The sequence below is a fragment of the Narcine bancroftii genome, chromosome 7 (genome assembly GCF_036971445.1).
Source record: "Narcine bancroftii isolate sNarBan1 chromosome 7, sNarBan1.hap1, whole genome shotgun sequence".
Taxonomy (NCBI): domain Eukaryota; kingdom Metazoa; phylum Chordata; class Chondrichthyes; order Torpediniformes; family Narcinidae; genus Narcine; species Narcine bancroftii.
The window spans coordinates 53799764-53813187 of NC_091475.1; the positions used below are offsets into that span (position 1 = coordinate 53799764).

The 13424-nt window shown below is 45.1% G+C and overlaps 1 protein-coding gene across 20 annotated transcripts in view; it reads right to left on the bottom strand.

Moving 5' to 3' along the window:
- Positions 1–13424, bottom strand: part of LOC138738942 (glycerol kinase) — a 129338-nt gene that overhangs the window by 91391 nt on the left and 24523 nt on the right. For all 20 annotated transcript variants that reach the window (XM_069890152.1, XM_069890153.1, XM_069890154.1 and 17 more), the window contains 4 exons: positions 10667–10773; positions 8482–8559; positions 981–1060; positions 86–223 (listed from right to left, as the gene is read on the bottom strand). In XM_069890152.1, the coding sequence (XP_069746253.1) occupies positions 86–223; positions 981–1060; positions 8482–8559; positions 10667–10773 (403 nt within the window). The remainder of the gene's footprint in view (positions 1–85; positions 224–980; positions 1061–8481; positions 8560–10666; positions 10774–13424) is intronic.

Sequence of the window (13424 nt, forward strand, 5' to 3'; positions counted from 1 at the left end):
AAACAAACAAAAATCAAAAATAATCAAGAATCAAAGTACACGCTCATAACAGTTGCTGGAATTTCAGAAGTATTGGATATCTTACCCATATAAGCCAAGAATCAACTGTTCCAAACATAGCCCGATTATTGGCTACCGCTATCTTGACTGCCTCCACGTGGTCAAGGAGCCACCGCAATTTCACAGCGCTGAAATAGGTGCTGATTGGAAGCCCTGTTTTTGCCTAACAGGAAAAAAGTGAATGCAAGAAGGTTAGTCCTATCAAAACCCAGTTACACCTTTGTGATTTTACAGATGTTCAGAGGCAATTCAGCAAATAAAAATACAGTGAAGATAGGAACAATATGTTTTGCGTCCACTTTGAATTACAAATCACCACTATCTCGATTCTCCGGTTGCTGGTTTCATTTCTATCAGCTGTTCATTCTTGCCTATATGCAGCTGAAAGTCAGCTCAGACTAACAGTAAAGCCTCAATATTTGTCTTACCTGCTGCATTCTCCAACAGGAACCGTTCTTCATCTCAGCAGTTTAGCCATGATCAACATTTTAGAACATAGAACATTGCAGCAGAATTCAGGCTCTTTGGCCCAAAATGTTGTGCCGACCTATATAAACCTACTCCTCAACAATCTACTTTTTCCATCCTTCATTTTTTCTTTATTTTTCTAAGATTGTTCCTATCCGAGAGTCTTTTGAATGTCCCTAATGTACCAGCCCCACCACCACCCCTGACAATGTATTTCAGGTACCCAGCACTCTGAGTAAAACAACTTATCTCTGACATCTCCCCTAAACTTTCCTCCACTCAACTGCCACAGATGTCCTCTGGTATTTGCTATTGTCGTGCCAGGAAAAAGGAGCTGGCTGCCTACCCTATCTAAGCCCCTCAAAATCTTTTATATTTCAGTGGTGCAAGCAAACACACTGAACTGAAAATCTTTGGACACAAGCTTCGACTAAATCTGATAAATCCCTCACCTGCAGAATATTCTTGTCTTTCTTTGGTCCTCGGTTGATGAGGTTTTCCACAGTGGACTGTGTCCTGAGGTCAAGCCACACTGTTAAGTAAAACACAGAAGCCATAAAGTGCTGCAGAGGACAATTAGGCAATTGATCTCACAAAACGATTATACTGGGCCACTTTAATGAGCAAGCATACATTTGCTCAAATGTTCAGAATCTTAATGACAAAAAAAACTTGTCAGCTTACAAGCACCAACTTGAAAGGGAATGAACGGATGGAAATGCATGAAGATCCTTCTCTAACTTTGAAACCAAGAATGTTCTCATAGTTTTCTATGCCAAGTGTGTTTGTTACCTCTTCTGTCACCAAGCAGGATCAAAAGATCTGACTGATGTTACCAAACGACTTCAATTCAAATTTGCTGCAAATTTAAAAACTGGAGCAAATGGAAGACGACTTAATGATGCCCAATTAATGAGTTTATTTGAACAAGTGACCATATTGCAAGAGCCATGCCCGGCACAAACCTCACTGCTTATCGCTATGGGAGCAAACAAGAAAATCCGCTGATGCTGGGATTATAGTGCAATGCACAAACGTGGTGGAGAAATTCAGCAGGTCACGCTGCATCCATAGGAAGAAAAGAGTAACCATTGTTTCGGGCTTGGGTCCTCAATCCAACCAGACGACATTAACGTCGACCTCCAATCTCCATTAAAACCCACCCCTGGTCTCTCTTTCCCTATCCCTCTGTCTCCTTTCTTCCAGCTTCCCACAAACCCCCCTTCTATCAGAGAGCTCCTCGACCTTCTTCCCCCCCCATCATTTCTTAGATTCCTTCTTACCTGTTAGCCAGTGCCCCTCTGCTGCCCCTTCCTCCTTCCTCCCCCACCTTTTAATTCAGACATCTGCTGGCTTTTTCGTTTTCCCTGACGATGGGCCCAGGCCAGAAACGTTGGTTGTCCTTTCCTTCCTTTGTGGATACTGTGTGACCTGCTGAATTTCTCCAATACATTAATCTCTTGCACTGTTGATTACAATGATGCTCTATGCAGGCAGTAAATATGAACCTACCTCCTGCCACTTTACACCGCGCAGTCATCTCTTGATGCAAAGGAGCTGATCTGGAAACAATTTAAGCTTTGGGAAGGTGGTTTACAGCCCATATTGGAGAGAATGCCAAGTACAGAGGAGAAATCCTCCATGCATACAATCTCTCAACCCCCCCCCCCCCCCCCCCGCCCAGCACATTAATCATAAAGGAATCGTGAACGACACCAACTATGTTGTGGTAGGCGCAAAAGAATTCGTTGCCCTCACACATACTGCCTCATCAAATAGAATTGTCAACAAATCCATCCTCTCTGCCTTTGAACCAACCACTACTCTCGGACTGAGCTCCATGTAACACACATCTATCAGTTCCTCCAACAACTGAGACAACCAGAAGTCATATAAAGATCATCTGCCTGCAGTTCCAATCCATCAAAAAGTCAAAGCACACCAGATCCACTCAGTAAAAAGAAACCAAAATGCTGGAGGAACCACAGCCGATTTTTTCCAGCATCCATAGGAGACAAAGATATATTGCCCTTCTTCAGGGAAAAAGAATAGGAAATGCTGGCTGGGGGAGGAATCCAGACCAACAAAAGGTGGTAATTGGATAAAGATAAGGGACAAGATAAGAATTTATTATGGTTGTGGAAAAGGAAATGGAATGCAGGGACAGAGCTGAGGAAGGTGACGGGGGAAAGTCGATTTTAATGTTGGAGGCTCCCCACTCAGATGATGTGTTGTTGTTCCTCCAATTTGTGGATGGTCTCCATCTGTCAGTGCATGAGACCATGGACAGACATGCCAGCAAGGGAATGGGATGGAGAAATGGGTGACCACTTGGAGATCCACGCTATTGCGGCCTTCAGAGCTGAGGTGCTCAACAAAGAGATCTTCCAGTCTGCGTCCAGTCTCTCTGACTGAGAGGAGACCGCAACAGAAACACCGGATGACCCCGGCAGATGCACATGAAATGCTGCTTCACTTGGAAGGGTAGTTTGGGATCCTGAATGGTGGAAAGGGAGGAAGCATGGCCACAAAAGCATCTCCTGTGAGCACAGTTGGTCCCAAGGGGACAACTGATGGGAGTCACGGAGGGAGATAGGGGAGGAGAGGGGAATATATGTCCAGTGGTGAGATCACGTAGGAGGTGGCAGAATTGGCAGAGGAGGATGTGCTGGATGGGGAGGCTGGTGGGTGGAAAGTGAGGACGAGGAATCCGGTCCTTGGTGCACTTGGGGCAGAGGGGGGGTGGGCAGATCTGTGGGTAAGAGCCCAGTTGATCATAGTAGAGAGAAAGCCACATTGTTTGAAGGAGGAGGACATCTCTGATGACCTGGCATGGAAGTCCTCATCCTGGGTGCAGATGTGATGGAGACAGAGGAATTGGAAGAACAGAATGGAATGGAATCCTTACAGGGGACATGGTGGAAAAAAGTGAAATTGAGGTATGTGTCAGGTCACTCGTCTGAGTGCTACTGGTACCTTGTAATCCAGTTGCATGGTCGGGTGGTCGGCGACTAAACTAGCTTCCCCACCAGGCTTGCCTGGTGCAGAGCGGGGCAAGACACCCTACAGGATGAAAAAAAAGACCTCTTGTAGGGTCAACTGCCATCTCGTAAACACGTGCCATGAAGCGCTGAAAGGGTATCCCTTGCTTCGAAGACTGGTCTGGCCATTCACTGTAACAGAACTTCCCCCAGCCATCTTGGACCTCACCATGCCGCAGAACCTGGGAGAGGGAAGGTCTGGACCAGTACAACCCCTACTCACCTACATCCATTCACGCACATGTTGTTCTTTTCTGAGGAGTGGGGTATCCTCATATCAAACCCAACAAAGTGAATGAAAAGAGCCATCCTATAGGATGGATAGCCAGAAGAAGTTGAGGTAGCTGTGGGAGATGCTAAGTTTATAGAAGATGTCTGTCCAGAGTTTCTCAAGATAGAGACAGAAAGATTGAGGAAAGGGAGGGTGTTGCTAGAGATAGACCAAGTGAATGTGAGGTCAGGGTGTAAGATGGCAGCAAAGTGGATGAAATCAATGGGTACATGAGGCAGCACCAAAATAGTGATCGATGCATCAGAAGAAGAGTTGAGCCTTGCCTTTGTCGGCTTGAAACATGGTTTGCTCCACGTAGCCAACAAAAAGGCAGGCAAAGCTGGGGCCTATGCGAGTACTCATAGCTACCCCTTTAACCTGGAAAAAGTGGGATGAATTAAAGAAGAAATTATTGAGGGAGAGAGGTTCTGCCAGTTGGACAGTGGTGGTGGTGGAGGGGTACTGGTTGGTTCTATTTCCAGAAAGAAACAAAGGGCTTTGAGGCCTTCAGTTTTGGGGATGGAGGCTTATAGGGATTGGATATCCATGGCAAATATGAAGTGATAGAGCTCAGGGAACTGGAAGTCGTTGATGGAGGGCATGTGAAGTGTCCCAGATGTAGGTGGGGAGGGAATGGACCAGGGGGCATAAAACAGGGTTGAGGAGACAAATTTGGTGGGGCAGGAGCACGATGGGTCTGCTTGGGACAAATGTGCCCACTTGTAGATATCAAATAGGAGGTAGAAACGGGCAGTACTGGATTGGGAAACAATAATGTTGGAGGCCATGCCAGGAAGGTGACTGGAGATGATGAGTTCAGAGATGGTGAGTGATCCAGGGGTTTGAAAAGTTTAGGTGGAGTCCTGTGGGAGGGGTAATTAAGAAGAGGTGTCTGAGAGTTGTCATCTGGCTTCAGCCAGATAGAGGTCAGTGTGCCAAACCACAACAGCACCATCCTTGTCTGACCAGGTTTGATCGTGAGGGCTGGATTGTGCAGAGAGAGTAGAGGGCCAGGCGGTCTGAGGGGGTGAGAATGGAATGACTGACAGGAGTAGAGAAATTGAAACAGTTGATGTAATGGTGGCAGTTGGAAATTATAAAGGTCCAGAGCAGGCAGAACACTGGAACAAGGTTACCAGGAGAAGGGAGGTTTAAAGAGGGAGAAATGATCTGTAGAAGAGGTTGGAGAATTGTGCCGTGGAAGTAGGCATGGAGATGGAGCCGACAGAAGAAGATTTCAGCATCATGGCGTGCACAGAACACATTATGGTGTGGGCGAAAGGGGACGAAGTTGAGGTCTCTACTGAGGACAGTCTCTGAGAAGGGAAGGTCGGAGGGGATGGAGAAGACCAGACAAGGGTTAGGGGGAGGTTCAATGTGGTGGAGGTTAGATCAGGGGGTGGATTAGGAGTTGGAGGGTAGGAAGAGTTCAAATGAGGGAGGAGAGTGTTGGTAAAGTCAGAGGGTGGAGAGAGATAGAGAGGCACATGTGCTCCAGGAGCCAGGTGGGAGTTGCCATAACCTGCTACAAAACCAAATCCGGTGAAGGAGCAGATAGCAAAGCTTCACTCCCAGATGGACAGTGCTTTCTATACCTGATTTGACCACAGTAAGAGCGAAGAACCACCCCTCCATACCCCCACATCCCCTGATGATCCATCCTGTCCAAATCTGAGGTTGATGTGTGTGCTGCCTTCAGGAGAGTGAATCCAAGGAAAGTATCTGGCCCAGATGGAGTACCTGGCCAAATATTAAAAAATCTGTTCTGACCAACTTAACAATGTATTCAATATCTCACTCCAGCAGGGCATGGTAACCACCTGTTTCAAACAGGCATCAATCGTATCAGTACCCAAGAAGAGTGTAGTAACCTGCCTTAATGACTTTCGACTAGTCGCACTGACATCAACAGTGATGAAAGCTGGTGATGAATCAGATCAGCTCCTATCTGAGCTGCAACATGGATCCATTCCAGTTCACCTATCGTAGTAACAGGTTGATGGCGGGTGCCATCTCAGTAGCTCCACACAAACCCCTGGAACGTCTGGACAGTAAATATGCATTCATCAGGATGCTGTTTATCAACTACAATTTGGCATTTTAACACCATCATCTCTTCAAAAGTGATCAGCAAACTCCAAGACCTGGGGGTTAACACCCCACTGTGTAAATGGATTATGGATTTCCTCACCTCCAGACCACAATCAGTGAAGATTGGTAAGAACTTCTCCTCCACAATCTCCATCAGTACCGGAGCAACACAGGGCTGTGTTCTTAGCCCCCTGCTCTACTCACTTTACACCTACGACTATGTGGCTTAGTACAACAATAACACCATCTACATATTTGCCAACAATACCACGGTAGTGGGTTGTATAACTAAAGATCAATCAGCATACAGGAGGTAGATTGAAAACTTGGCTGAGTGGTGCACCAACAACAACCTTGCATGAAATGTCACCAAGGACCCGACTGTTGACTTCAGGAAGGGAAAGGCAGAGGTGTACAGTCCAGTGATCATTGGGGGATCAGAGGTGTAGAGGGAGAGCAAATTTAAATTCTTGTGAATCACTATCTTGGAGGATCTTTCCTGGTCCCAACACACTAATGGCATCGTGAAGAAAGCACATCAGCACCTCGATTTCCTCAGGAGTTTATGGAGGTTTGGTATGACACCAGAAACAATGGCAAATTTCTCCAGAGATGTGGTGGAAAGTGTGCTGACCAGCTGCATCACAGTCTGGTATGGGAGCACCAATACCCATGTGTGTAAAGCCCTCCAAAAGAAAGTGGACACAGCCGAGGACATCACAGGCAAAACCCTCTCCACTATTGCGAACAGGGAATGCTGCCATCAAAGAGCAGCAGCAATTATCAAGGATCCAGATCACCCAGCACATGCTCTATTCTCACTGCTGCCATCAGGAACGATGTACAAGTGCCACAAAACTCACACCACCAGGTTCAGGAACAGCTGCTCCCCCTCCACCATCAGACTCAACAACAAACCCAATCAGAGACTCATTTAAGCACTTTATTGATCATTTTTTTCCAATCTGTATTGCACACTTGGTTTGCATTCCTTTATCTGTTTACAATTCTTTATTTGTTTACATATGTATATATATTGTGTAGTTTTTTTTGCACTACCAAGAAGTGGTAATTCTGCCTTGCCCGCAGAAAAATGAATCTCAGGGATGTATGTGATGTCATGTATGTATTCTGACAATAAATCTGAATCTGGTTAGCATAGCAGTTAGTGCATCGAGTCCACGCTGCTGAAGATCCAGCTGCGCTGGATGGGTCACGTCTCCAGAATGGAGGACCATCGCCTTCCCAAGATCGTGTTATATGGCGAGCTCTCCACTGGCCACCGTGACAGAGGTGCACCAAAGAAAAGGTACAAGGACTGCCTAAAGAAATCTCTTGGTGCCTGCCACATTGACCACCGCCAGTGGGCTGATAACGCCTCAAACCGTGCATCTTGGCGCCTCACAGTTTGGCGGGCAGCAACCTCCTTTGAAGAAGACCGCAGAGCCCACCTCACTGACAAAAGGCAAAGGAGGAAAAACCCAACACCCAACCCCAACCAACCAATTTTCCCCTGCAACCGCTGCAACCGTGTCTGCCTGTCCCGCATCGGACTTGTCAGCCACAAACGAGCCTGCAGCTGACGTGGACTTTTTACCCCCTCCATAAATCTTCGTCCGCGAAGCCAAGCCAAAGATTATAGAACCAGCGACTGGGGGGTTGAATCAGCTGTCTGGAAGAAGCTTGTACATTCTCCCCATGTCTGCGTGAGTCTCCTGCAGATTCTCCAGTTTCCTCCCACCTTTCATAATGTATGGAGGTTGAAGGTTAATTGGAGTATTTGGTGCCTCGGGGTCGTGGGCTGGAAGGTCCTGTAACCATGTTGCATGTATAAATTTTCATTTAATCTGACGTCTCAAGCAAAGCAGCATTAAAGACAAGATGTGGAAGGTATGTGACTGTCAAAGTGAGCTCATCCACGTGTTTATAACTTTAATTGGTCTGCTTGAAACTGAGGTATTAAGAGACTAATGGAACATCAACAGACCCCCTCGGTAAATGATACACACAACAGGCAGGGATGAGAAAATGGCCAACAAGCTAGACATTAGAACCTGTGCTATCTGCAGCTCAATACCCATATCAGTTCATGTCAACAACCCAAGTAAGATCCTTGCTGTCAGAACTGCGCCACTCGCCTGACAGGCCAGGTGGCATTTTATTTTCTATAACTATGATAAGAAATCACACATTCTGAATGGACTGCACAATAATCTGGATAAGAGAGGCACAAATCAGGCATTGCACTTCTCAGCCATTTACAATTACAGCAGGTTTGAAACACTGACATATCTCGTCCGAGTTACATAATCATAACTGACAACCAGCACTGCCTTTAATCTTGGGTTTCTCCTTTCAGTGCCAGATTACCAAGTCGGAGTAAAATCAAACCCCGAAAGCTACTGCATTCAGTCATATTGCTTGAAACTTAAATGCAAATGCTAGCCCTGAATAAAGCAATAAACCAAGTTTCACTTTACAAATATAATGATTATTCCTTTTTAGTGGAAACAGGCAACTTTGTGAAGAGGTATATTGGCAACACCTTACCGATTGCATTGTAGAGGGGTAATCCTGTAATTTTGTCCCAGACGATGGTTGTTTCTCTTTGATTGCTAATTCCAATTGCTGGAATTAAACAAATGAAAAGTCAATTGTTTAATCTGGTATTTTTCTAAATTACCTCCACAATGCCTTTTACAAATAAAAATGTTTCACTTTCCTTTCCTCAACATGTGAATGAGCAAACATTATCGGCACTAGGAATTGATAATGGGAATGGGATGTCATTGGGGTCCCCTTTCCTCTATTGAAGAATACAGGGAAGGCCCTTTAGGGCAGAGATAAGAAATTATTTTATCCAGAGAAGTGTGGATCTGTGGAATGCTTTGCCACAGAGGGTGGTGGGGGCAGATTCGCTGGATTTGTTCAAAAGGAAGTTAGAAACGGCTCTTGTGGGCATAGGAGTTAAGGGTTATGGGGATAAGGCAGGGAATGATTATTGATGGAGAATGATCAGCCATGATCTGAAAAAGTTGTATTAGTTCTTTATTCCGGATTGTGCTTTCATTTCCCTCGTCTTCTTAACTCTTTGATGGCTCAATGCAGATATTATTTCAAGCCAAATATTCAGTTCAGTACAAACCACACTTTTGGACAAACTTCATGAACAGCTCAGAAAGGTCACTGAGAGGCTATCCAAGTCAAACAAATATTTAAGCAACTGTTCCACACAAAAACACAAGAAAATTGGACATTTCAGAATCAATTGTTGTGAATGAGTCACGAAATTCGGTGTTTTGCACCAGTACCATGATGCAAACATTCATATTATGAACCATCTTACAACAATAATGTAAAAATTAAAAAAAAATAATAGTGCATGAAAGGTCAGGCAGTGTCTTTGGTTAATTGATTATTCAGGAATCTGATGGCAGCGGGGAAGAAGCTGTCCTTGTGCCATTGAGTGCTCGAGTTTAGGCTCCTGTACCTTTTTCCCCAATGGTAGCAGAGTGAAGAGGGCATGGCCTAGATGGAGGGGGTCTTTGATGATAGAGGAGGCTGCTTTTGTAAGACACTGCTCATATGGATGTCCTCAACAGAATAGAGTCTGGTGCCTGTGCCGATTTAACAACCCTATGGAGTTTTTCCTTGTCCTGAAATTTGGCACCTCCATACCAGATAGGGATGCAACCAGCCAGTGTGCTCTCCATAATACTCCTATAGAAATTTTTGAGAGTCTTTGTTAACATCCCAAATCTCACAAAGTATATCTGCTGGCGGGCCTTCTTCACAATTGCATCAACATGGAGATGTTGACACCCAGGAATTTGAGGTTATTGACCCTTTCCACAGCTGAGCCCTCGATAAGGACTGGGTCATGTTCCCCTGACCCCCTCCTGAAGTCCACCATCATCTCCTTGGTTTTACTAAAGTTGACCATAGGGTTGTTGTTGCGACATCAATCAAAAATACTGTGGGAAAAAGTGTTGGCGGACCTGCCCTCTTTGAATTCCATGCAGCAGAGAAACCCTCCAGGAGTGCTCCATGCATGCAGCTGTGCACAGAATTCTGGGAGGGCAGGTCCCAGAACTCCCTAGTCTTTATATATTGTGCACGATAGTGTAACCAACTTTCCCAAGCTGTTTAAAAAAATGTGCACTGTTGCGATTTATTGCTAGCACTTTCCCACTAAACCTTGTAAAGGTTTATATAGGTCGACACAACAACAGGGGATGAAGGACTCGTACTGTGCTTTACATAAAGCTTCATTATATTATAATTAGGCATGATTAATTTTGTTTAAATATAAGATCATAATACATTGATCAGGATTTAGGACAGCATCAGTACTCGATGCGTCATGACGTCCCTGGTAGAAGGTAGAACACTCCTATCCTCAGGGATGGCTCGTGGCGAGTATGAAAGTGTGTAGTATCCTGGTTAAGAGTGGTCAAGTGTGAACAGCAAAAATGCCATTCCTAACTGGGACATTGAACAGTTGATTTACTGGGAGGCAACTGTAAAAAAGGCTTATATTCCCCCTTGCTTCTGATTCTCAAAAAGGCCAGTGAAGAGACTTTTTTTGGTGAAAAGGCTCAACTATTTTCATTGCTAAATATATTCCGAACTTCTCTTCAACCGAATCTCTTGGAGCAATGATTCTTTATCTCCAACACATTAATACGAGTCCATTTTATCATGCTCAGATTTACAGTTTAAAAACTATAAATACCTTTAATACTGTAAGTATCTATCCCAAGTTGCTTCAGTTTGTCACATGCCTTCTCAATACATTCAAAAACAGAATGCAAAATTTCCTTGGGATCCTCTTCAACCCATCTTTAGCAGAAAACCAAAAACAAAAATGAAGTTAAGAACATAAACAGGAACAAATCATACAAACTCTTCTGCATATGACAAATGAGAGATCGATTCAAGAGTATGTACCCTAATAGAGTCTCCCAAATTTGATAGGACTTTTTTGAAGAGATGACCGAGGTGATTGTTGAGAGCCAGGCAGCAGACTGTATGGACTTCAACAAGCATTTTGACAATATGATTGCATGGTCAGCTGGTCCAGAAGGTCAGATTAGTGGGATCACCAGGTGAGCGAGCTAACTGGATGCAGTTTGCCTTTATGTCAGGAGGCAGAGGATACTTTGCAGATTGATTGCAACTGCTTGAAAGGATCTGTGCAAACTGCGAGATAAATTTTCCTCAAATTAATTCAACATGGAAACTAACAGGAAATAAGATCAAACAGTGTAAGATAAACTTCAACAAATAAGCTCCCTTGAGGTGGACAACTTTACTTTCACGTCTGAACGAGGCATTACAAATACAGGCAGAGAGGTGAGAGTCACCAGTTGTGGAAAAAAAGCCTATCTGACTAGGACAAGTCCTTCAAAGATCAAGTCCAAAGTACAGTCATCAAATTTACGTCAGCTGCTCCTCTCCACAAAATTGCCTTCTTTGTTCCACAATAACTTTTTGGATCAGCTTGGAAGACAGCAGAAGAATGAGCGATGAGCTCTTCAGTCTGACCAAGCAAGAAAAGATTCAGGTCAGCAGTGACATCTGCCTTGAAATGCTTTTCTGACCATATAAATCATATTGCAAGTTATCGTAAATAATCATGCTTTTAGTCCAATATTAAAATTAGCAGACAACATATCCCCCCCCACCCCCAACTCTCTTGTTTCGAAGCCTGCTGACATTTTCCCATACTTTGATGAAGGACTCAAGTCTGAAACATCAGTTATGTATTTTTACCTTTGTTAGATCAAGGGCAGTGTTTGACCAGCTGGGTTTCTCCAGCTTTGCGATTTACAACATATCCATTTTAGTTCGTGATACCCAAAAAAGACCACTTGCAGCATAAAAGTATCATGTAAAGGTGACAAGTTTTGGAGGAGTATTGCAACAAGGCCTCTGCCATTTGATGTAAATGACCTCTGTTAGTTCTTGAAATGCCAGGTGCCATGGGATCTTTTGATCACATTTAGTCGAACAAAATTCTCATTGTGTGATCTAGTCAGTGAGAGAGGGAGGAGGAGTAAGAGGTAACTCTCCCCTACCCCCCCCCCCCCAAACACAGGTTAAGTAAGTAAATAATTCAATAGTGATGTTAGAGTTTGATTCTATTTTCATGTTAAAGATAATTAAAAGCAACTTTTGTTTAAGTAACCATTTGTCTTGGTGAATATCTATTGCTGCTGGGTTTTGGGGACCTCTGGGCTCGTAACAATTTGTTCTCGGTTTAAATTATTTTTTTTCCGTCTTGCCATGTGCTCTTTTGTTCATTTTCCAAGTAACATATCCACAGAAGTCCTAATGACCATAAGGACTAGAACTGACTTGTCCACAAACTTCAGCAAAAAACGCACTTGGGTTTCGCAATGAAAGGAAACTTCAGGCATTTCCAGAATTATTGCAGCAGCCAGGGGAAATTAATGCATGAGGTCGTTCAAGAGTTAGTGTCGGGAAATGGACTCTGGAGCAACTGATTTTGCATCAGGTTTCAAGCATCTATTTCTACTGATACTACATTAAACCAGTCATACAGGAGAATGCAGATGCTGGAATCCGATGCCAAACCCAATCTGCTGGTGAAACTCTGTGGGTTGAGCAGCATCAGTGGGAGAAAAAGAATGGTTGATGTTGAGCCAAAATGAGCTTGATGAGTAATTTTGGCTCGAAATGCCTGCTGACTGTTCTTTCCCCCCAGCGATGCTGCTGAACCCGGAGATCCTCCTCCAGATTGTACTGTACCCGGAGTTCCTCCTCCAGATGGCGCTGAACCCGGAGTTCCTCCTCCAGATGGCGCTGAACCCGGAGTTCCTCCTCCAGATGGCGCTGAACCCGGAGTTCCTCCTCCAGATGGCGCTGAACCCGGAGTTCCTCCTCCAGATGGCGCTGAACCCGGAGTTCCTCCTCCAGATGGCGCTGAACCCGGAGTTCCTCCTCCAGATGGCGCTGAACCCGGAGTTCCTCCTCCAGATGGCGCTGAACCCGGAGTTCCTCCTCCAGATGGCGCTGAACCCGGAGTTCCTCCTCCAGATGGCGCTGAACCCGGAGTTCCTCCTCCAGATGGCGCTGAACCCGGAGTTCCTCCTCCAGATGGCGCTGAACCCGGAGTTCCTCCTCCAGATGGCGCTGAACCCGGAGTTCCTCCTCCAGATGGCGCTGAACCCGGAGTTCCTCCTCCAGATGGCGCTGAACCCGGAGTTCCTCCTCCAGATGGCGCTGAACCCGGAGTTCCTCCTCCAGATGGCGCTGAACCCGGAGTTCCTCCACCAGATTGTGCTGTATTAAACCCACTTTGATTCTTCTCCTCACCCTAGATTCTTCTCCTCACCCTAGATTCTTCTCCTCACCCTAGATTCTTCTCCTCACCCTAGATTCTTCTCCTCACCCTAGATTCTTCTCCTCACCCTAGATTCTTCTCCTCACCCTAGATTCTTCTCCTCACCCTAGATTCTTCTCCTCAC